Here is a 24,235-nt window from a genome sequence, read left to right as displayed (position 1 = left end):
AGGATATAATCCCTTTGGTTTGGGGCCCTATACATGCATTTTCTCCCATGCACTTTTATATAGGGTGTGAGGTTCCAAGATATTTCTCTCTCTGGCTTCAAACATGTCACAAAGTGGAGTATTACTGTTTATTCAATGCTGTATATTTGCATAGCAGTTTATAAAACACAGCTGCTGCCTTTTATGCCAAATGAGGTAATGTATATCTAGAAACCCCTCCACAGGCTGGGTGCTGCTCACTACTCTGGAGCCCTCTTCCCCAAATGCACTCTGAGGTTTAACTCCAAGCATGCCAGTTAACGGGCTCACAATTTAACTGGGAGATCGATGGCAAAACACGGCAGTGGACATTTCAACTGCAGAACTTGCAAAAAGTGACGGTTGCGCAAGGGGAGCATGTGCTGATTTTCAGAACCCCGTGCACAACCCAGCGGTTTGGAGGCTTGTACAGGAGGCCTCTGGGCAGCCTAGATTCCCCAAAGGTATTTAGGCACCTAACTCCCACTGATGTCAATTGGGAATTAGGCACCTTTGAGGATAGGAGCCCTCATTTAAAATGACTAACAGATGAGCTGATTATTACAGTGGGGGAATGGCCACTTCCTTTTAAGACTGGCATGAGCAAAGAGATGCATTTTAGTCTGCTAAATGCACTTGTAAAGGGATCAGCCAGCTACATTAGGCAGGAAGGGCAGAGTTGACATGCAGACTCCTGGCAGAACAAGATTACTCCTCAAAGGAGTCTCACAAAGCTGGGTGACTGGGCAACAAAAGGGCAGATGAAATTCAATGTTGATAAATACCAAGTAATGCACATTGGGAAACACTCAACTACACATACATAACAATAGGGTCTAAATTAGTTACCACCACTCAAGAAAGATCTTGGACTCATCATGGACAGTTCTCTGGAAACATCTGCTCAATGGGCAGCAGCCGTCAAAAAAAAATCAAACCATGTTAGGATCCGTTAGGAAAGGGGATAGATAAGACCAAAAATATGCCATTAGATAAATCCATGGGATGCCCTAACCTTGAATACTGCATGCAGTTCTGATCACCCCCTCTCAAAGATATTAGAATTGGAAGAAGGGATGGATAAGTCAGTAATTTGCCTTATTCCATTCAGTCCCTCTGAAGCAACTAGCACTGGCCAATGTCAGCCAGCAGGATCGTGGGCTAGATGGATCATTGGTCTGACTGAGTAGAACCATTCTTGTTCTTTCAAATGCATACAGAGTAACACTTTGGACACGCCTAGATGACTTTGATGTACTGCCTTGAGCTTGTTACTTTAAGACTTTGTGTATACTAAATAGTCCAAATAGCCACTGAAGTATGAAATTACTTCAGTTTCTCTCCATGTTTGCAAAATACAGGTGAAGGCAGGTAATTTGCTGGCATTTGAACAGATGAAACAGGAGACCTGCTTGGTTAAAACCAGTTAGCACAACTCTATGCTAGTATCTTTCCCCTCCTCACACTCATGTTATATTCCTTGACACTGCACAATCCTAACAAATTCTACAGAGTTTTCCCATGTTTCAGCCTACAGACAACTGCTTCTACTTGGGATACTTGAGAAACACGTGCTGAAGATACCTAAAGACCAAAGTTCCTCAAGTTTGACTGGTAACGTAAAGTAATGGAACCTCATTAGCAAAGAGTTACATATAAAAGCTATTGTTATAGAACCATACAGCAGCTACATGCAAAGCTGGTAACTGGGATCTTACTGTAACCCTTGTCCTCACTGCTGTCAAACTTCTGTCTCACCCTCTCCTCACATGTACAAAATTAGATTGGATGCTGGTCAAGGGATAGCAGCTGAGTCTTTCATGGGTGTGGGAGGTGCCTATAGCCCCCACAACATTCTGAAGTGGCATTCAGCTGAGGGCTTGTCTCCACAGGGAAGACTACTAGCATAGCCAGAGTGGTAGAATTCCCTATGTGGACACTTGTATCCCCCAAAAGGAAGGCTCTTTTCTGATTATACTGCTTTCAAAGCAAATTAAAAATCAGAAAACAAGCACTCTCCTTCAGGAAGACAAGCCTGCACATTGGAGTTTTACTACTATAGCTAGACCAGTAATTTTCTCCACATGGACATTATGTCTTTACAGCAGATTAAAGTTCCTCATAACAAATGCTTAAGTTTCTTCTGTTCCAGAATTATTCTTTGGAGGGGCTGTGACTTGCTGGATGGAGTAAAGCCTCTTTAGGGGGTTATGTTCAAGTTAAAAAAAAAAAAAAAAAAGGACCAGAGTGAAGTGTAAGCAGCAGCATTGCCAGAACTCTGAACCAATGGGAGGAAAAAAACCTAGAGAGAAAAGTCTAACACACCAATAAACTTATCCACAGGACTTAACTGCACCATCACTGTTTAGTCTCTTCCCATTAGTTTACCTCAGCTGTCAGCACAATTAGTTTCAAGTGGTTTTGCTTTAAAAAATGAAGGAATTTTTTAAAGAAACTCACTCAGGTCAGATGGCACAGGAAGCAACATTTAATCTTCTGTGCAGTGATAGAAAACAGCAATGGACACGATACATTGTGGCACATTCAGGGCTGCATGTGTGACGAGCAACTGTGCGCCTCCATTTTTATCCCAATATGAGGCACTTTGGGGAGGCCAGATTGTCACAGGCTTGGGGTGCTCAGCACTTTCTAGGTGATCCACAGGGAACAGCCCTGCTTCTAGAGCCAGCTCCAGGTCCTCTTAGTTGCTCTGCTTCCCCTCCTCCACAGCAGTATGAGGAAGCTGCCATGCGATTCATTAGGGCAAGGGAAGGGCCAGGGCAAAAACAGCAGGAAGGTGCAATTGCTGCTGGTCAGCTATAGAAACCACAGCGTTTTGTCTATTCTCCCCTCTGCACCATGATTCACGGGGTGGGACCCAGGCACACCTTTCTTCCAAGGCATTTGCCAATTATACTGCACTGTTTGCTCAATTCTGTTCTGGGATATGAGAACAAGGAACTTCAATGCCATACCAGTGGCTGGCTCACCCCTATTGCTGTGCACGCCTGTTGATGGGACACTGAAAATCATTGTAAATGCTGATGGGATAAGCTTGCCAGCAGATCACTCCAAGACATACAGGGGCATTTATAATGCCCCACCCTCACTGTAGTATGCAGGCAACCAAAGCTAACCTATGCTGCGTCAGGGTATATCTATACAGCCCCTGGCTGCAAGCCTGGATCAATAGATTCAGGCTCTCACTACTGCACTAAAAAGAAGGATGCAGACTTAGGAGCCCGAGCCATGACATTTACAAGGCTATTTTTAGTGCTGTAGCCTGTGAACCTGTCACCCCAGGCTCAAAGGCTTGTTGTTGCGGCTGTGTAGACACACCCTCAGTGGCTTGAAATTCACAGGAACCACTGTCAACCAAGCAGCAGCCACCATTACTTTCCAGGGATAGGAAAACACTCACCACTTCAGGAAATTAACCCTCTGTTACACCTGCATTGATGAATATTCTTATGGACCTGCTAAGTTGATAGCTTTTAACTCCCTCCAGGGGGAAGTGAAGAGCCCTGTTTTACCATTACTCACATCCCCTGTAACCATGTGCTACAAAATCAGTCTGAAACAGTATTTATATCTGAGATAGCACACGTCCGTTTAAAAATAAAATGGCTATAAACTATTCATTTACCCCTATTTAAAGTGGTTATTTTTTCCCTTTTCGATTAGACATGGTGGTACAACTTAGAAGAAAGTCTCGGAATGACACCAGACAGTAACATCATGGAGTTTAAATACAAAATCAAATACTTTAATGAAATTAGGGAGCACAGGAACAACTCAGATATACCACTAAAACGGATACCACTGAGCTGTGGACTTGGGCTGTTTTTTTTTTGTTTTTTTGTTTTGTTTTTACACCTTCTGTTTTTAAACAAGCAAGCAGATTGACAAACTACCAATTCTTCAGAGTGTCAAAGATCCTGAGTATAGAGTTATTCAAAACACATAAAATGTATATATATATGAAACTTCTCTATGAGCTGGTGGCCTGCACACAGCATTGCACGGATAAAAATATACTACTTTCAATACACAGAGCTAAATACTTTCACATTTATCAGAATTCTCTACACAAATCTTAAATTGATAGAATTCAAGTTTTGACGTTTCAGTATATAGCTTTCACTTGTATTAAACAAATGCTTATTTACACAGTGGAGAAAGTGTAAGGGCTAATAAGGCCATATTCCCATATTGTATTGTTAAACACTGCAAAATATATACAAGTGTAACCTAATATAGGCATCAGTTCTAGAAATATCACCTTACATTTGTACAACATAATTGAGTCAGTATGAAACCACAGCTTTGTTAGCACCAAGCCACTAATGGTTTTCATGGAACTAGAAGAAAGCTGAAAACCTTTTATCAGGAAGGGCTGATTCAGCAGAGTTCTCTAATCGCTGAGCAAGGAAATTGGTGCTCTCAGTACTCCAAGTCCAGAAATATACTAACACCATTGCACTACAGTATGCAAATATACCTATTACCAAAGAGCAGGCATAGGAGCAGCCACTACAACAGAGAGGCTCTTCGGTGTTTCTAAGAGACGCTCCAGCAGCAGAACAACTAAGCCATCTACCAGATCAAGTCTTCCACATCATGTCTGTTCAGTGTCTGTGTATTTGGATTCATGCTCAGAAGCACAGGGTTAGAAAAGATTACTGATGCTAAGTGGTTTAGACCCAGGCTAACCCTATGCTGCACAGGGAAATGGGGGAAACCGGGCTCCACTCTGACAGAAGAGAACCCAAAGGACAGAAGAGAACCCTTTGTAGCGCTCATCTCCTGTGTCTGCTGTGGCCTGGGTGGTCTCGGTCATAACGATGACCCGTACGCTCATAGGAGTGGGAACGCTCATGTCTCTCTCTATAGTAGTGACTTTTCTTCTTGTACTTCCCAGAATGATCAGAACGCTCTCGTGAGTGGCTCCGGGAACGTGATGAGCTCCTGCTGCGGGACTTCCTTGGTTTGTGTGTCGAATATTTGTAGTCCTTTGACTTTTTGTAACTCCTCATTTTAGAGCCTTTGTAACTAGCACTATGGTTGAACTGTCTTGGGGGAGAATCACTGCGACTCCTGGAGCGGCTGTGGGATTTGGAACCACTTGATGTTGAGTAGCTTTCACTTTTTCTAAGACAGGAAGGAGAAGAGAACAGTGAGTGCCTTGACAATCAATGCCTGATTACTTTACAACATTAAAAGCACACAGTGGGACAGGACAGATTATAGTAATCTTAGGTGCTACTTGGAACACAAGGAAAAAGGTTTTAGAAGAAAGATTTGACACTGTCTTTTAAAATGCCCCCCCTTCCTTACTTGTAAACTACAATTCAGGTTAAAAGCTGCCCTCAGAATAGATCTTAAAAGCAAAAGCTCTTCTCTAAATACAGAGAGCTACTAATCTGATTAGTTGAGCCAGCAAACCTTAGAAGATATTTCAATTAACAGATTTTAGCTTTTGTCTGCATCGCCTGCCTTCAAACAGAACACTTCCCCAGCTCACACCCCATAACTCATTAAGACACAGAATAAGTAATTTCCTGTAGGACTAAAATAATAGTTAACATTTGTAATCATAAGATACGTTGTTGAATAGGTAAAACACCCAGATGCTTTGAAAAGCTGAACAGTATATTTCACAACATATTTTATTAATAATCCTGAAAAAAAATCAGCTTCATAATTACAGCAAAAGGTTTTGGAAGAATTTTAGATGTATGGACTTTGTGAGTTCCATGATTACCTCTCAGATATCTATATATTTGTAAATTGAGCCAGTTTACCATAGATTTTTCTCTCTAATTTGTAGCCCTGAAAACAGCTTAAGACATGAAAAATCAGGTGGTCTTTCCAAGCCTAAGCATCACCACCAGTAAGAGGCTTTGCAGACCAAATTTGGACCTCAGTTCTGTTTGTGCAACCCCAGTGTTTGGTGCAGGGGGCACAAGGTATAATGGAGGGAGAAGCCGAACATGTTGCCATTCTGTTGATCTGAGTCAGAAGAGAATCCAGTTCCCTATCCCCCAAGCTTTGTTGGGTCTATGGCGAGGATTGTGAGAAGCAGTATAAACTTATTTTTGTCATTTAAGTCAGCAGAAAGGACTATGGGTACAAGGAGCAGATTTGCTGAGTAAGAAGATGTCATTCATATGCAGTCATTCCTCTAATCGTACCTTCACTTGAACCGACACTGGCCACCACGTTGCACCTCCATACACTAGTCTCATTTCCAGAGCTCAAACAGGGCTTAAAGTTTTATATAAATTGCCATAGTTGTTGCTGAGAGCCCACTGACTCCCAAAGCACATTCTCTGGGATGGCAGTTTGCCATTAGCATAGCAGGTTACGAATGGGACTCGGCACTTCCACCCACTTCAGCACGTACCTGCGCTTAGGAGATGCTGATCTAGATGGTGATCTTGAATAACTCTGCTCTCGACTTCGGCTTCCACTTCTGCTCTCCCTTCCTTTCGGAATGCTATGAAGGACAGAATCCAAGCAAGATTTAGATTTAAGTGCCAGGAGAAGGGGGAAAAAAAAAAAAAGGTAGAGACTATATCACGTGGAATCTTACCCATTCACTGGGCTGTTGGAATTCATTCTTTTTGTTCCATCCATTTTTCTTTTGGCATTCTTCATCGCCTGCACAGCAAGTGGGGAAGGTTTATTTCCTTTACCTTCTTTTGGAGACTCTACAAGACAAATATAAAAGTTTACACTTCATCCCCCCACATGCGTATCAAAGAGATGTCAATCTTTAGCAGGCAACCCAATAAGGAGTGGCAAGCAGTAGCTGAATGGGTCACCTTGAGGGCAAGAATTGACTAATTGCCACATCCCTCTAGAGACCCTTTGCTGTACATATACAGATAAAGGGTAAAACTTGAACACCTTTAGGTAAGTCACGAGTTATTCAAATCTGAAGTAAATTTCTGAGGCTGTAAACTTAGCACATTAAAACCCCCCCCCCCCCCCCAAACACCTTACCCTAAAACAGACTTTAAGCAGTGAAAAAACCTTTAACAGAACTGCCTGAACTGGCATTTTATGTAATATGTCACACTATTTTCAATACCTTGGAAAGGCAGATACTATTGTATCTTCAAGAGGGCTCTGTCAGGCAAAAGATACAATTTCCAAACATGGTACTCTGGGGAAAAAATCCTCTCTTTAAAGGTGTTGCAACCTAAATCTGAATACCAGTTTGATTCATTAAAAAGGTCCAACTCTTTCCTCTTTGTTTCAAGAAAGTTAAATGCAATTTAAATGCCAGGTTTTTTTGTAAAGGAAATGTTAACTAGCCAGAAGTAACTATTTTTTATACACACAAAATTCAGTTGAATAGAGAACAGGGCACTCTCCCTTCACACACAGCCATTCCTCCACCACCCTTCCCAGCAGGTACAGTTACTGGAGCAGAAGCGTTTTGAAAAGTGAACGCGTTGGCTCTCTCCACTAGACAATGCTTTTGCTTGTTCTCCCACTACAACAAATAGTTTCGGGTCATGTCCCAACACTGCCTTTCTTGCAGCACACATACTAACATGAGGCCAAGAAAAAGAATAGGAAAAATCTCATGAGGAGTTTGACTACCCCTTTCTACAGAGTGAAGATGCTGCAAAACAGCGGTATTTGCATCATCATTTGGAATATAGACAGCTTAACAAGGAATACCTGCAATCTAAAATAGCCTGAGACAGGATTCTTAATCAAGTTATGAAGTCACTGTAATACTCCCAAAATATGGTAGAAACGCAATGCAGTCCAAATATGCAAAACTAGGTACACTGATACCAACCATTTTTAGGAACAGGGGAAAACCCTGACGTGTTCTCCAAATTGGGAGTCTTGTCAGGTAGCAGACCTTTAGCTAGTGCTTTTGCCTCTTCAATGGCTAGTTTTTTCTTTTCTACTTTGCTTTCCAGATAAGACAAGTCAACCTACAAATACATATTCAAAAAAAAAAATCAGTTCTCTGTACTGTTTCAATTGACCATTCATGCTTAGAAGAAGGGATATGACTCTCAGAGTCTGGAACCTGCTCCCAGAGAAGTGAGTTTTGCAACTGGCTTCAGTGGAAGCAGGATGTTTTGCCCTAGGTTCTGAGAATACACATTGTATAAAACAATAGCAAACCTTTTTCCGAGTATATAGCTGCAGGATTTTTATACAAATCCCTTGAATTTCCTCCTCTGTTGCTCCAAACAGCAGAAACCAGTGAGGACGATTAGGAAGTGGGATCTACAATTGAGAAATCATACATTCAATTTTCTATTTCTACATGAAAACCTTAATGTAAACTTAAATGACAAAATATAAATAGATGTTTCACCTCCAATGTTCTAGCTGCAAGGTAGATACAGGCACAGGCAATACTTTCTGGCTGGAATCTTACAAAGACATCTGTTCGTAGACTGTCATTCATGTAATTCCTAAAAGACACAATAAGGGAACACTTGCAACCCCCTGCAGAATGCCTCTGTTCTATTCTCTTCAATTCTACAGTAACTACTTCTCTGTGCATTCTATTACTAAGCTCAAATGCTATACTCCTGTAAATCTGAAGAGAAGTTAGAAAAATTTCTTCAAGGGGATGGATATGTGGTTGGGAATAAATTTCTGACTGGCTGTCAGACAAATCAGTTATGAAAGAGAACCAATTTTAACTTTACTTTTCCCTCTAGATCTACTGGCCTGCTCTCATGCAAAAACAAATGTTTTTGTAGAGACAACATATAATCTGTAAAGAACTCAGTAATAGAAATCTAGGCTCAATCCCAGAGTGCAGAGAAGCATGCAAACTCAAAGCTAGTGTTCAAAGTTGCCAATCCTGCTGGAGTTCTCCGGAGAAATGCAATCCACTTCAGCATGTACCCATTGCCACTGGAAAGTTTTTGGAACCTGTCCATTTTCCATTAGTGAGACAGCATCCAAGACAGAATCCATTTGTGATGCAAAAAGCCAGTCGTGGAAGAAATCCAGGTATTTGGGAACATCAGTACAGAGGACGGTTCAGTATTCAAACAGATCTCCTCTTCTGGCATATGACAGTATCGTTTCCAAATGTCCCATTTCAACAAGGTTTCTTAAAATGAATATTCACAGAATGAGACAACTGTAAAATATTGCACATATTCCACAACAGTCAGCACATACTTTAAAAGATTTTGATTTTAAATCCTCAAGGAAGTTTGTATTTTCAAAGTACTTGCATCTGAATTTGTCAACAAAATAAATAAAATGCTTAAAGGTATAACTTTTAAAGAAATATTTCTTTCAAGCAGCATGTCAGGTGGGCAAGAGAGAAAACACAACCCAGAACAAAGGCCACCATATAGTTATACAAGCTTTCTGAGAAGAGTTTGAAATTGACCGTGGGGGTATGCAGCACACAAGAATGCCCAAACCAGAGCCCACAGCCCATTTAAAACCAGTTTACAGAAAAAGGAGGTGCTCGGGAATCTCATTCCCATCTACGTGTTTTAGTCCTTTACTAGATATTTCACTTCTAATACATGGGAATTGACTGACCATTGGGAAAAAAGTGGCAAGTTAAAGGCTTAGTCTTGACTCTCCTTCACCTTGCCCACGAGGAAAGCTTAAACTAAGTCATGCTGTTCTAGCACCGGTTTTTGCTATGGAAAAGACACTCTGAAGGAGATCAGAGAAAGTCTTTGTGAAATGAAGTGCAGCGAGAGTAGTAGTATTCACAAGGTATGAAGGATGATTGGGCTTCCTTTCCCAAACAGTTAAACAAAAACTAACTCGCTAACTGTGCAGCTGGACTTTGGGGGCATGTAGAATTAAACATTTGTCATATTACTTCAGCTTTAAGTTGTGCTCTAAAACCACTGCACTTCAAACATTAGTTATACTGGATACCCATGACTTTCCAGGTACTGGAAGCAATGAATGGTTAGGGAATTGCTCTAATAGTTATTTCTCTGCATCCCAAACAAAAAAAGGAAATTGGTGCCTAGTAGTCTTACTTCACATATGAATTCTGAATGCAATGGTATCGTGTAATCTGGAAGTAGGGAAAATGTCCAGTGTCACTGCTGTACTTAATTCCAAACTGAAGACCACCTACTCAAGTATTTTAAAGTGTTGGATTAAACAACATACACAGATATGATAAAAACTGAAGCCTACCAATTAGTTAATTCACCCAGAAGATTTAAATCCCACCTTAAATAGGCTTTTTTTTGCATTTTAAAAAGGTACAGTATCTTTAACATAGTTAAAACAACAACATTAACAGTTTTCAAAATTTAAACAATCAAGTTCTAAAATATACAATAGAGTCAAGGGCACAACAACAAAAATCAAAAGTATAAGCACAAGAAGCAGTTGGCCAGTTACTATACTATCGTATTTATACCACCTGTCTAGAGTCAGCCTTCTCTTTGTAGAGCCTGCTTTGGTTTGACTGAAGACGCAGTTATCCCTGCACCATAGCGCTTGGGCAGCAGAGGAGAAGTCTTAGTCACTTACCCTCAGAGGCTACCCTTTGATTAAAAGAGTACAGAAAAGAAAAGTCAAAATAGGTTCTCCACCAAACAGATCATAGTACCAGAGAGTTCAGTCAGCAGAAATATGACTGTTAGATTCATTATTCCAATTTTTAAATTATATTATTGTTTCATGAGTTACAAGCTTGTTACAATCTGGAATTTTTACTTCGATACCCATCCCCAAATGATTCTCTTCACTACTGTGAAGCAACAAGATAGGAAGAAGACGTTTCATGGCAAATGCAAAAACACACTGAGTTATCCAGTCTTAGCAGCTGACATCTTGGATTATCCACATGGATAATAAGGATTTATGTCGAGGATTCCTGATGCCCTTGTTGCAACCAGCACCTCAAGTATTGGGAAAGTCTGTCTCCCAGCATCAGCGACGGACAAGAACTGCACATATAATTTACCCAAAGAAACAACCGCTTAACATTTTCACTTTAGAGGGAGGGCAAAGGGTAGGAGAAAAGGGAAGAGAGCCAGGTTTGAGGGGTTTAAAAGCTATCTTACCATTTAAGACAGTGCCTGAAACTTAGAGGCCGATCAACATTTGGGTAGTAGGTTGGGGCACTCCAGGAAACACCAGAACTGTCTATTCCATGAACATAGTTGTGGGCTACACCAATGTTGCCCAGAGTGCCTCAAATGACATATTTCTGCCACTGCCCTGCTGTCTCATATAACAAGAAAGATCAACTTACCATGAAGTCTGGACCAGGTGTTGGTTACGTTCACATTCTAATACCTGAAGGTACATAACGATTATCTGGAAGATATGGGTTATTGAGTTATTATCAAGAATCTCTAGAGCCAAGTATTTAATTCAGAGGGGATGTCCATGTGGCATCTGCTATTCTGTTCTTGATTTTAACAGTCTCAAATATCCACGGAGAGAGTGCTTGTAAGATGCCAAGTGTTTACCCAGGTAGTTTCTGCCTTCAATTACAACGGGGGAAAGAACAGGCTCCAAAAAACGTATGTGCACAGCCAAATCTGACCTTCCTCATACTCCTCCTTCTGAGCTCAGTCATCTTATTCATCTAGAAGTCTTGCCTTCCACTCAGTTTTCAAAACAGGTATGCTTTTCCTATAGAACTCAACATTCCTCTTTTAGCTGGCACATGGGAGGAAACACTGCCAACTGGAGAAAGTGGCACCAATCCACCATAAAACACCTCTATTGGAAGGGACTAAACCTAGCCAATATTCCCCCCCCCCTTTTTCCTTCTGCAAAGTCCTACATAATAGATTTAAAAGGTTCACAGCAGCATATAAAACAGTTTTTTTGTGAACCACAAAAAAAAAAAAGACGGATAAAACAAAATTATAGAAAATTCACATGGATTAGTGGGTGAAGGAGTACACTCATTCCTGTGCTCGGTACCCCAGTAAATAAGGAGGCTCAGAAAGAATGGCAGTGGGCAGAGAAAAATCTGAACAGAGCAAAGTACCTACGCATTTTTAATCAGGGGCACTTAAACTCAAATTTAAAGAGCATTTACACTACAGCAAGCTGAAGAGGTCTGAAGTAGTAGCCCATTGCTGCAAGACAGAGAACAGATACCTGCAGGGCAAGGAAAGGGAGAACCCTTACACTACTTTAACCTTCTATTAGATTCAAACAGCAGTGCTGACTAGCTCATATGGGGAGCAGAATCCAGCACACTTTGGGGAAGAGCATTCCTGGGACGGAGAATTAAACACATCCCCATCAGGAATGACAATTATAATAATCAGAGCAAGATTCTACAAAAGGGATATTCGAGAGCCTTAGTCAAAGAGGAGTTATTCATATTGCTTCAGAATTTAACACCAAAATTACCTGCTTATTCAACAATAAGTTGTTTTCATGCTATGACAAAGTGAAGAATCCAAGTACAGTTAAGTCTAACCAGTTCTTAACATCTGCATCCACCTCCAATCTTCACTGACCAATGAGATACAAGACCAACTATTAAGACACTCTTGAATGAGAAACAAGATAGCAAGATCACTGTAAACTAGCTTCACTGTCTTCAGAACTGTGGAACAAGCAGCTTTTAACCAGTTTAATAGTCTACCCAGAACAAGCAGAGTGTGTGAAATACACAGTTTTATAAGTTAGCTGAACATCGTACAAACCTTATGAGGGTGCTTTACGTGAACGCAGAAGCCCAGCTCCTTTAAAACTCTTCTCTCTGCCTTTATGATTTGGTTCTTCAAATTAACATAATCTTGATCCAGTAGTAGAGGTACAGGTTTTCTGCAAGACATTATTTCAGATTCCATTGAGTACGAATGAACTGCCAATATTAAAAAAGACACCCAACAATCTTACTTGGACACATAGGTATGTTACTATATTTTGATGCAAACTAGCTAATATTTACAACAGTACAAGCATTTTTCCAGTTAAGATAAAATAAGCAGATTAATGTTTTGGTTTTCATTCCCCAAACAAGGTTTTACTCCACATTCCTTGAGTCATGATGCATCTGAACTCCCCCATAGGCACAGCAACAATTGTGAGCCTGAGTTTAGTAGCCTAGCTAGCCACATGTTCAGTAGTCCCCACATTTAAACAACTGGCCATGAAGAAAGCAAACATTTTTCAGATTCTAAACTTACTTTTTCTCTCTTAGATGTCGAAGGCGATGGAATACGTTAATTACATCTCTTATACGCCTCGGTGCTTCTTCAATTTTGGATGCCAGATGAACACAGGCCATTGACACATGCTGAAATATAAGTATTGCAACATACTGATGTTTTGCTCAAATCTGGAACTGATCGCCTCCAAGAGCTTTAGGAGGGATAACAAGAGAAAGTGGTGATAAAAACAAGAAATACTCCAAATGTTAAGTTAAGTATTTGTTACAATGTAGACGTGTAAAACTATGTTTAACTAAACATATTTATAGCTTGAAAGTTTCCTGTATACATAGTTCGACAGGGCATAATACATGCTCTCAAACATGAGAGAAATCAAATACACAGTGCTTTTTTTTTTTTTTAAGAATCCTTACCTCCATGGAATGCTTCACAAAAGATTTTGTATAAAAGAAACGTTGAAACAGCACCTGCCCTGTAGCCATTGCCACCTAGAGAGAAAGGAAGAAATGGTAATCCAATATTAACATCCCCATACAGGGTTCTAGAGCAAGATGAATTACACTACAACAAATTTGAGTCCCATAAATACCATTAGCGAAGCCTGACTCAGCAACAAACAGCTCACAAAGGGGGAAAAAAGGCAAACACCACCATCAAGTATTTGTTTTCAACACCCAGAACTACAATGTGCAGTCTTAGACTAGACAATAGAAAAGTACCAAACAAAATATTTCATGGGGACACTCAAAACTAGTTATGAGGGTGGACACTACAGTCTAAATGCCCCCCAGGGCTCTGCCACCTATGCAAACACTCCTACTTGTTTATTTTTGGTTCTGTGTTCATTGAGCAATATTAAAAGGCAACCACCAACTCAAAGCAGAGTCATTTTAGCCATGAGTCAGCACTAAATATCAAGTATTACCACCTGCCCCCAAGCTCCCCAGCCAGCTTTGTGGTTTTACAATCACAGCCACATTTAATAAAAGACTCCCTTGTTGCCATATTAAACACACTCATATGCAAGAAAAGATGGCTAAAGAAATTAAAACAGCTAAAAGAAAGATTACTAGTAGCAGCATTCGGCAATTATTTTTAACTGAAGGTCTCATTAACCTTGTCTCAGCTATAGTGGCATTTTTGTAACCCCTCTCCCCTCCAAGCATCATAGCAACATCTGACTCTCTGTCCCATTTTCTTTAACGGGAGGAATTGAAGCTCACCGGGGAAGTCAATTGGCGACACGTCATACGAGAAAGAGATTAAGAAACCCCTTTTGAAAGGCACTGCGAAATCATGGGCTTTACCAACCTCAGCAAAGAAAAAGCGTGAGGTGTGGGGGGTGCCTCTGCTTTTAGAAACGAGCGAGACTTGGCCGATCTACCGGGAAGGGCCCTGGAGGGCTGAGCCAACCCAGGCCCTGGGTTTACCGGAAGAGACGGTTACATCATTCACTTCCTGTCCCAGCGGAGCCGGCCGGGACAAAAGGGGGGGGGGCGGACACAACACGGCCAGTTTCACACGCCTGGTTCCTTGGTAAAGGACAGGCCGGGGGCGTCTCTTGATCCCTTTCCCACCCTCCCGACCGCAAACGCGGGGCCCGGGACCGTGCCCGTCTCCCCCGATTGCTGCCGGGGTCGGGTGTTCCTGGGATTAAAGGGGGAGTTTGTGTGAGTGACGCAGCGGCCATCGGGCACCAGCAGGCGGCGGGGCCCTGCCCAGTAGGGCGGGGAGAACAAAGCCTCCCCCTGCCCCCAGCGCGACACTCACAGGCAACGAAGGCCCAGCGCCCCCGGCTGCCGCGGGCCCAGAGCGGCCACCCAGCCCCCTCCTGCTCCGGCCCGCGCCGCCCCCGCCTGGGCCCGACTCCGCGGCCTCGTCCGCCCCCTCAGGCCGGAAGTAACTGCTCCCGCCCCTCCCCCGCCGCGGGCCCGGCTCACCTGCGGGAGCCGCAGCAGGATGCCGGCCGCCTGGATGAGCTCGCAGCCGGTGACGCGCAGCTGGGTCTCGGTGTCGGGCTCCAGGCCGCTGCCCATGGAGGGGGTGAAGAGCAGCGCGTCGTCGGGCAGCAGGCAGTTCTCCAGCGTGATCAGCACCCCCGAGTACAGCCGGTCCCCGATCAGCACCGCGCCGGGGCCCGGGGCGCCGCTCCCCGCCGGGGCCGGCCCCGCCGCCTGAGGCCCGCCCGGGCCCGCCGCTACCACAGCCGCCGCGCTGCTCGGGCCCGCCGCCATCTTGGGCCGCCGCCTCACCGCTCTCTCGCCTTCCCCCTCGCCAGCCTCCTGAGCCGGGCGGTGTCCCGCCCATTTCTCCCTGCGCTCGCCTCCCATTGGCGGGTGGCAGCGAGGCGCCGCTCTCTGATTGGCCTGCCTGCCCCCGGCGTGACGCGGGTCCTGCGGCCTGATGCAAGCGACGTGACGCAGCGGTTGGGAATTCGAAACAGGGTGGAGCGGGCGGAACTTCCGGCGTGCATCGCGCGCCTCCCGCGCCCCCTCCCCCACGCAGACAAAGCCTGGCTCGTCACCATCGACCAGGCCCGAGCCAGCCCTTCTGCCCCCAGCACGCGCCACCGGGAGCCCCCACGCCGGGGGGAGGGGGTGGGAGTTGAAAGACTCATTGAAACAGATGCTGGGGGTATGGACAGGGCCCAGGAGAGAAATCTGGAGCCCCACTTTTTCATGGTCACTGGGGTCCCCCCCTCCACTTACAGACAGTGGGGGGGGGCCTGGGGGCCTGGGACAATTGCCCTCCCCCACACACTCTAACAGGAGCCGTGAGGGGCACACCACCCACATTGTCAAGCTTTACTCTGCGATGCTGGAGCACAAGCAGCTTTGTTTCTTGACTCCAGCAGCCGGGGCTTTAAGTAAAACAAGTCTCCCCAGGCTCACCCCCAAAATCTTGAATTGGCAGCACTGACCAGCCTCCCCACAACTGTCCGTTTTGTTATCTCGCACTGCTATGCCTCATAAGAGTTCAAGCAGGAATGGTCTTCCACAGCAGGACTAGTACCTGCATTGAACAGACTCCGGCACACAGATTTCACTGGAAGATAATATCCGCATGTAAGCCTTCATTTGCTTCAACTTTAGCTAGGACATTTATAATACAGTGGTGCCTCCCTGAAGACCAGAGTCTTGGAGGATCCAGGGTTTCCAAGCCTTCACCCAGAGGTCCCAGTCGCACTACAGCTTTTAACTGCAAGGCCTGCTCTACACTAAAAAATTATATCAAGTTACGTACATCGCTCAGGGCTGTGAAAAAATTCACACCTTGAGCAATTTACATAGGTCTACCTAACCTCAAGTGTAGATTACAGCAAAGTTGATGGAAGAATTCCTCCATCCACCTAGTTACCATTCTTGAAGAGTGGATTAATGACATTCATGGGAAAAAACCTTTCTATCAATGTAGGAAGGGTCCACACTACAGTAGCGCAGCTGTAGCATAGATACAGACTTAATCTGGGTCCCCTGACTCAGATACAAGTGTAGTATAGACTGAACCAATGAGAGATTAGCAACTCTGTGGATACGGTTTAGGCGACACATCACATGTAAGCTTTCCTTACTAGACTGGCCAGTTTAATTTTTAAACTAATTTGAGAGACTGACAGCTACACTTGAATATAATCTAGCTGTGCTGCACTCTTTTACATATACTAGTTTAAAGAAAAGCTAGATACTCCACATTTTGTGGCATGAAGCTAGATGGCACAATACTTAAGAAGGCATGGTTTATACTCCTAACAAAATCTGAATTTCTGGTGATTTCACTAGCCTTTTTTTTTTTTTTTTTTAAAAGATGCCTTCACATTCTTATTCTCATGGACTGACTACTTATTTTAGTAGAACTCTACTAGCTGCAGCACAAGCCTTATTAAAGCCTTTAAGATTTTCCTTTTTTCTGCTTTTTTTTGGGCAGGTACTTCCATAGTTATCTTATGCATCACATATTTAAGCCATAGCTTTTCAATATAACCTCTAACACATTGCCACATTGATTTTTTTTTTTACTTGCATCTATGTGGGATAGTTGTCAACATTTCAGGAAGCATTTAAAAATGTATGTTATTGTACCGTGACACCCAGAAGTGACACCAGATATTTTCATAATACATAAAAAAAAAACCTTTATTGGATTGTTACAGAACAAAAATGTTTACACAATGTTTTTACACAGAGTGACTTCTGCACAGTAGGGTTTATCCCTGTTAAACTTAGATTGCAATTTTGACCAAAACCACTAAGGAAAAAGAACTGCCTTCGAGTTTACAAGCTAGTTGTCTAAGTCTTCCTTCTTTCTTGCTAGACTGATTTTAGAGGATCTTGTTTCACAGACATGATCTTTTTTGTACTCTGGGGTGCAAACTTACTTTGCAATACAAGTCTCTGCTTAGACTAGGCAGCTACAATTGTAGGTTATGCCTGTCACTTCAATAATGGTGCACAATTCGTGAAAATATTCCTTCTGGTTCTTTTCCATCCCCAAGGGCATCAAGGAAGCCTTCTTGTCTCCTCCTTTGAGCTAAGGCAGCTAGGGACTTGAATGTCTTTGGCTCATAAATAGCCAGATCAGCAAGCATTTTCCTGTTCAGGTCCACCTGGCACTAAATGCAAGAAGGATGGTCAATGAAGAGCATAGTAATTATACTTTTACAAATGTTCATTGTTAAGTTCTTAAGTGCATTACTATATACATGTTTAATTAAACACTAATATTTAATGGATGTTTTAGGCAAACGAACATCTGATTTTACTGCCTGGGAAAACCTCACAAGATACACATCTAATTTTTGTGACTATCCCAAGGGGAAAGTGTCATACAATTCAACAGCAGCAATCTTATACTACAGCATATGATATAAAACAGATAACCATGGGTTTTCTAACACCACTTTCTAACAAATTCCAGTACCTACAGTGGGGAGTCTCTTCCTTTATGGAAGTCTACGTAGTAAGTGCCTGATCTTGGATGCTCTAGTTTTCAAATTCCAGCAAACACGGTAAACATGTTCCAAATGGATAGCAATTCTTATTGAAATAATGTTTTGCACTTTTATAGTGACTTCCATCCAAGGTTCTCAGTGCTCCTTTGTAATGTATTCTATCCATTTTAGAAGTGAGGAAATGGATACACAGAAATTGACTTGGCCAGAGTTGCACAAGTTGTCTATTTCAGAGTTGGCAACAGAACTTGGGTCTCAGTTCCTAGTCCTGTGCCTTAACCATCCTTACATAGTATTTCAGATTATGCAATAACATCCAGAAATATTCTCAACCCATCCATTTATTTTCACCTTTAAATAAAAAGCCAAGTTTGAGTTTCAGGGCCCAATCCCATGAAGTGCTGCACACTAACAATTCCCATTCACTTCCACAGGAGTGATGGATGCTAAACTCAGTCAGGATCAGGCCCTTAAAAGTGTCTCAGAATGGAAGGACTTCAGGATCGGTCCCTTTATAGATGACACAGGGCAATGAGTGGATGGTCTAAAATGTCAAGATTACAGAAACCAGGTCTGCTTCTTTTGGAAAATGAAACTAAGGACCTCCCTGATGTACAATTCTAAGATGCAAGGGACACTGACTTTCTCTGAAATACCTGTTCCTTTGTCTGAGTTTGACGGAACTTCTATGCCGAGTACTTTATTCAATTAGTTACCAAGCGTGACAAGAGAAAACAATGGAAGCATTTTAACAGTTTGATAACTTTAGAATAAATCTGATTTAATTAGTTGATTAAATAAGCTACTGATTTACTTTTCCGTCCAGTTGTTCTACAAACTTAAGTGGGGGATGGGGAGGTGACAGGATGGATGACTAACAGTGTTTAAAGCACACTACCATCTTAAACTTTGCTCAGATTAAAAGTTTGGAGCAACAAGCTAAACCTAAGACCAACAAACTTTTCCAATTCTAATGTGAAGCTTTGAAACAAATCCCTCTGTATGTTTTAAAAGAGCACTGGAGTGCTAAGAATGTAGCGTGAAACTGACTGCATTTATTTGTGTTGTCCAAGCTGACTGAAATGCACCAGTCTAATTAGTGAAAAGTAATTCAGATTTTTAAGCTCACTTTTAATAATTCAAGGTTTTATTTGTTTTGTATTTTTTAGATCTCAAGGTATTAAAAAAGGCAGTTATTACTCTGAGCACCTGACAGTAGCATAGGTAACAACGTTTATTTACAACAATGTAAACTGACACTGTCCCTTTAAAGAATTAATGAAAAAAGTTCTTCTGGTCACATAAATCTATAGTGAAGAAATAGGAACATGTTATGAGTCTTATGTTGAGCTCTTATACTGCCAAAATAAAGTAAGGTCACTTGGAGCAGAAATAGATACAAGTATAAAACATGACTACATTACTGCAGTAAGCAAGAAAACACCTACACAACAAATTTCATATTTATCACTCATCAGCAGAGCTGAGAGGTTTTCTGGGTGTATTATGGAATGACTCATTGAAGACCAATGAGAATTTTGGACAACTTGTCACCATTTCAGTGCAATTCTTTTTCATGCAACACACTTACCTTAAGCAGATTGCCTATGAAAGCTGGATACTTCAAACCATGTTCAAGAGAAGCTGCTTCAATCCTCGTAATCCAAAGCTTAAAAAATACAAAGATTTAAATATAAAAATAAGTATATTCTAGTTGATGCTTTCTTTTGGTAGAGAATTAGCCATATGGATGTGCTCAGATTCAATAAATACAATGTGTCCTGACCAACATTTCTTCACTGCTAAAATTCTGATGAAACATGAGCTACTGCAGAGCCAACAGGGGCTACTGCACTTGCCTTGAACTTGCAGAACTACTCTTTCAACAGCAGTTTGTAAAGCATTTTGGGATACCCCGAGTAGTAAAATGGCTATATAAAAATGATTCTAGTCTCTTCCAGTTTCACTGTTTACATCTATCATTTTGGTTTGTTTTTTACCGCTCTCATGAATTTCTTCTTCTCTCTTCTGGCCTTTGTAGACTTCACAAAAGCTCTCCGAACACTTCGTACAGCCAATTTATAGCAGCGGTTCTTCCTTCCACGAAAATGCTAAGGCAAAAACAAGATGTTCCAGTTCAATTATTAACTTTATAAGGCCGTAAAGCCCTTCAGTAATATGAATATAGAAGATATCACTTTGCATTTCTACAGAGCCTTTCATTAAGTGGATCTCAAAGCACTTTACAAGCATTAGTTAAGCCTCAGCCAATTATCTTGTTTTACAAATGAAACTCAAAGATTAGGTAACCTGAGAAAGACCATAGTTTCTCACTGGCTGGACAGAGCACAGGATCAGTTTTAGTTTTCAGTCCCAGATTCTAACAGCGGGCCAAACTCTCACAACCTTCTGACTCTTAAAAACCAGAATGGGCTGCCTCAATGCAAAAAAGCAGGGAATCCATTGGGAATCCTTATCCTTGGTAATATCTCATAGTTTGAGCCACTTTGTGTCCCACTGATGATCTTACAATATCTGTGGAAACTACCACAGTTGCACATATGGAAAATTAACATTGGGCAAGTGCACCATGTGATTAGTCTGCCCTCCAACAAGTGTCCCCACAGGCTACTTATGATACATGGCTAGATTGGGACCCACAAGTGTAGGATACGCCCATTTCATTGTAGGCAATGCCCTACTCAATGATATAGCACAGGGGTTGGCAACCTTTCAGAAGCGGTGAGCCGAGTCTTCATTTATTCACTCTAATTTATGGTTTCGGGTGCCGGTAATACATTTTAATGTTTTTTAGAAGGTCTCTTTCTATAAGTCTATACATTATATAACTAAACTAGTGTTGTATTGTAAAATAAACAAGGTTTTCAAAATGTTTAAGAAGCTTCATTTAAAATGAAATTAAAATGTTGATCTTATGCTGCCGGCCCGCTCAGCCCACTGCTGGTCCAAGACCTGCAGCAGGCTGTGCGGGGCCGGGACCCAGAAGCCTGGGGGCAGAGGGCTGGAGGCTGGGTATGTGGGGGAGTGTAGGTATCAGGGCAGAGGGGGGCCTGGGTATGGGTGGGGGTGCCGGTGTCAAGGCTAGGGTTGGGGGGGGTGTGAAGGAGTCAAGCAGAGGGCTGGGTGTGTATGAGGGAGGTACAGGGCTCAGGGCAGGGGCCTGAGGGCTGTGCAGAGCTCAGGGCAGAGGGCGTGGTGTATGTGTGGGGCTCAGGGCTCAGGGGAGAGGGCTGGGTGACTGCCCCCCTAAGAACTCCCAACCCCGCTGCTCCTTGTCCCCTGAGTACCCCATCCTGGGACCCCTGCCCCCAACTGCCCCCCAGGACCACACCCTCTATCTAAGCCTCCCTGTTCCTTTTCCTCGGACTAGACCCTATCCCCTACCTGTCCCCTGACTGCCCCGACCCTTATCCACACCCCAGTCCCCAGCCAGACCCCCGGGACTCCCATGCCTATCCAACCACTTCCCGCCTCTGACAGGACCCCCAGAACTCCCGACCCATCCAACACCCCCTGACTCCCTGCCTGCGCCAACCCCTCTCCACACTCCTGCCTCCTGACAGGACCCCCAGAACTCCCAACTCATACAACGCCCCCCAGCTCCTTGTCCACTGACCACCCCCTCCAGAGACCCCCCCACTCTAACTGCCCACCCCCAGGACCCTCCTTGCTCCTGGTCCCCTGACTGCCCTGACCCCTATCCACCCCCTGCCCCCTCACAAACCCCAGGACTCCCATGCCCCATCCAACCCCCCCTGCTCCCTGACTGCCCCCTCCAGAGACCCCCCACCCCTAACCCCTCCTGGGACCCCACCTCCCCATGCAACCCACCCTGCTCCCTGTCCCTTGACTGCCCCCACCCATTATCCAACCCCCCCAGCCCTGGGCCCTTTACCTTGAGGCTCCACGCAGAGCCAGACACGCTGCCCCGCCAGAGAGCACAGCCCCGGCCCTCAGAGTGCTGCGCGCGGCGGCAGCAGAGCTCCAGTTGAGCAGGGAGCATATCTGCCTCCCTGCGGAGCCAAACGCTGCCCCGCGGGAGCGCGCAGCCCCGACCCCCCGGAGCGCGGACCCTGTGGCTTGCGGTGCCAGGAGAGTGGGGCCATTTGCCCACCCCGTGTGCATGGCTATGCTTCTGCTCCCTGCTCCCACGGGGGGAGCAGAGGGCAGAGGAGAGCGGGCGAGGCTGGGCAGGATTTTTAATGGCATGCTGGAGTCCGGACAGGCTCCAGCATGCCATTAAAAATGGGCTCGCGTGCTGTCTTTGGCACGCGTGCCATAGGTTGCCGACCCCTGCTATAGCAGGTGATAATATCACTGAAGCTACTGACAATATGCCCTTACAGAAAATTCTTTTTTAACCCTACATGCAATAGCTTAACAGACACTATCCACTTAAGTCATATTGTAAAGAAGTACCTTTACCTGCAATAACAATACCTGAAGATGTACAAATATAAATTTACTTATCACTGTTAATGCTCTTTATCTTTTGCATTTTGATCAGTTCAAAAATTAAGTCAATTTAGCCAGTTTCATTGCTTATAATCAAGTGTCATTTTCAGGTCGCTCCTGATGCAGTGTTTGGGTTTCAAACACTGAGGGAAAATTTGGTTCAGGCTTTATCAAAACTTGTTTCTATAGTATTTTTATTTCCGGTGACCAAATTTAAGTTCACACTGTCCCTTTATGTGCAAGCAAGGTTCAGTTAACCATCTAGTCTGCATTTATACGGCAACTATGGACAGCCAATAAGTCAGCTATTTTCCTTTAAGCCATAACATAATGCCTCCTTTTTGTATATTAAAAAAACCAAGGGTGAGAACTTCTGGTGCTATTATGGAGAAGAGCACAGCCTCTGGGGGAGACCAGGGTGAAAGCTTTATTTATGCTCTCTGCCATTGCCACCCACCATGCACTGGGCAACTCAGAGTGTCACCTTCAGGCCCAGAGGAAGGACAAGACTGTAAGTGGACGGGGTGTGGGAGGAAGAGCTAACAAAGAGGAAGGGACACCCCCCCCTCTGCTCCTTGGGGACACGACCTCCCCCCCCACACACCTTCTGCTCCTTAGGGACACGACCCAACCCCCCACACCCCTTCAGCTCCCCGGGGACACGACCCAACCCCCCCACACCCCTTCAGCTCCCCGGGGACACGACCCAACCCCCCCACACCCCTTCAGCTCCCCGGGGACACGACCCAACCCCCCCTCACACCCCTTCAGCTCCCCGGGGACACGACCCAACCCCCCCCCACACCCCTTCAGCTCCCCGGGGACACGACCCAACCCCCCCCACACCCCTTCAGCTCCCCGGGGACACGACCCAACCCCCCCACACCCCTTCAGATCCCCGGGGACACGACCCAACACCCCCCCCCCACCCCTTCAGCTCCCCGGGGACACGACCCAACCCCCCCCCCACACCCCTTCAGCTCCCCGGGGACACGACCCAACCCCCCCCACACCCCTGCTCCTTGGGCACACGACCCCCCCCCACGGCTCCCTGGGGACACGACCCCCCCACCCCCTTCGGGTTCGCGGCCGGGCTGGGAGCACAGGAGAACGCGCCTGGCTGGCAGCAGATGCGCAAACGGAAGCGGGGTCGGGCCAGGCAGGCGCCGAGGCTGCGAGCGGGGCTGGGGAGGGACGAGGCCCGGGGCGGAGGCCTGGCCGGTGCCGGTGCCGGTGCCGCGGCGGGCGGCCGGACTCACTCACTCACTCGCGCATGCTTGAGCACCGCCTGCACCCTCCAGAAGCGGTCGGTCAGGCGGCCCCGCAGCCAGCAGGGCGCGCTCAGGAAAACCATCGCCGCTGCGCCCGGCCGGCCAGAGCCCGCTGCGCGCGCCGCGCCCGGGAGCACGCGGGGAGCGCCGGGGGCAGCGGGATGGGAGCGCGCGGGCAGGCGCGCGGAGCGCAGGGGGCGGGGCCGGGAGCGCGCGGGCAGGCGCGCGGAGCGCAGGGGGCGGGGCCGGGAGCACGCGGGCAGGCGCGCGGAGCGCAGGGGGCGGGGCCTGGAGTACGGGGGAAGCGTAGGGGGCGGGGCCGGGCGCAGCTGCGGGGCGTTAGTTGAGACCCGCCGCGCCCGCTCGAGATTCGCTACTTTGGCTGCACT

At 44.9% G+C, this 24,235-nt stretch overlaps 2 protein-coding genes across 4 annotated transcripts; both read right to left on the bottom strand.

Moving 5' to 3' along the window:
* Positions 1-3,762: 3,762 nt before the first annotated feature.
* Positions 3,763-15,400, bottom strand: CCNL2 (cyclin L2). Of its 3 annotated transcripts, XR_006574727.1 has the most exons (12): positions 15,092-15,400; positions 13,565-13,639; positions 13,167-13,276; positions 12,681-12,801; positions 11,261-11,325; positions 8,372-8,471; positions 8,176-8,280; positions 7,838-7,979; positions 6,614-6,731; positions 6,425-6,517; positions 4,748-5,169; positions 3,763-4,687 (listed from the first exon to the last, which is right to left on the bottom strand). XR_006574727.1 is itself a non-coding variant. In XM_044996249.1 (11 exons), exons 1-11 carry the CDS (start codon positions 15,383-15,385, stop codon positions 4,818-4,820), a joined length of 1,575 nt encoding a protein of 524 aa, XP_044852184.1. In that variant the 5' UTR covers positions 15,386-15,400; the 3' UTR covers positions 3,763-4,817. The 3 variants fall into 3 exon arrangements, 2 of the variants coding, with proteins under 2 accessions (XP_044852184.1, XP_044852185.1); XM_044996249.1 differs by having other exon boundaries at positions 3,763-5,169; XM_044996250.1 differs by lacking the exons at positions 11,261-11,325; positions 12,681-12,801; positions 13,167-13,276; positions 13,565-13,639; positions 15,092-15,400 and adding an exon at positions 10,424-10,452 and having other exon boundaries at positions 3,763-5,169.
* Positions 15,401-17,255: 1,855 nt separating this feature from the next.
* MRPL20 (mitochondrial ribosomal protein L20) lies at positions 17,256-24,013 on the bottom strand. The gene is made up of 4 exons (XM_044996684.1): positions 23,843-24,013; positions 20,100-20,210; positions 19,691-19,768; positions 17,256-17,760 (listed from the first exon to the last, which is right to left on the bottom strand). Exons 1-4 carry the CDS (start codon positions 23,927-23,929, stop codon positions 17,587-17,589), a joined length of 450 nt encoding a protein of 149 aa, XP_044852619.1. The 5' UTR covers positions 23,930-24,013; the 3' UTR covers positions 17,256-17,586.
* Positions 24,014-24,235: the final 222 nt, after the last annotated feature.

The sequence above is a fragment of the Mauremys mutica genome, chromosome 21 (genome assembly GCF_020497125.1).
Source record: "Mauremys mutica isolate MM-2020 ecotype Southern chromosome 21, ASM2049712v1, whole genome shotgun sequence".
Taxonomy (NCBI): domain Eukaryota; kingdom Metazoa; phylum Chordata; order Testudines; family Geoemydidae; genus Mauremys; species Mauremys mutica.
This window is presented reverse-complemented; position numbering and strand designations above follow the sequence as displayed.

Bases quoted from the DNA above. Each gene is read 5' to 3' on its own strand.
- CCNL2 (XM_044996249.1), bottom strand. From the start codon at position 15,385: ATGGCGGCGGGCCCGAGCAGCGCGGCGGCTGTGGTAGCGGCGGGCCCG. The intron at 7,980-8,175 runs GTTTGCTATTGT...ATGTATTTGTAG, and splicing joins AGCTATATACTCGGAAAAAG to GTTGACTTGTCTTATCTGGA. The intron at 5,170-6,424 runs GTACGTGCTGAA...TTCCTGTCTTAG, and splicing joins TCAGCATCTCCTAAGCGCAG to AAAAAGTGAAAGCTACTCAA.
- MRPL20 (XM_044996684.1), bottom strand. From the start codon at position 23,929: ATGGTTTTCCTGAGCGCGCCCTGCTGGCTGCGGGGCCGCCTGACCGAC. The intron at 20,211-23,842 runs GTGAGTGAGTGA...TTTTTGCCTTAG, and splicing joins CGGTGCTCAAGCATGCGCGA to CATTTTCGTGGAAGGAAGAA. The intron at 19,769-20,099 runs GTAAAAAACAAA...GTATTTTTTAAG, and splicing joins AGAAGAAATTCATGAGAGCG to CTTTGGATTACGAGGATTGA.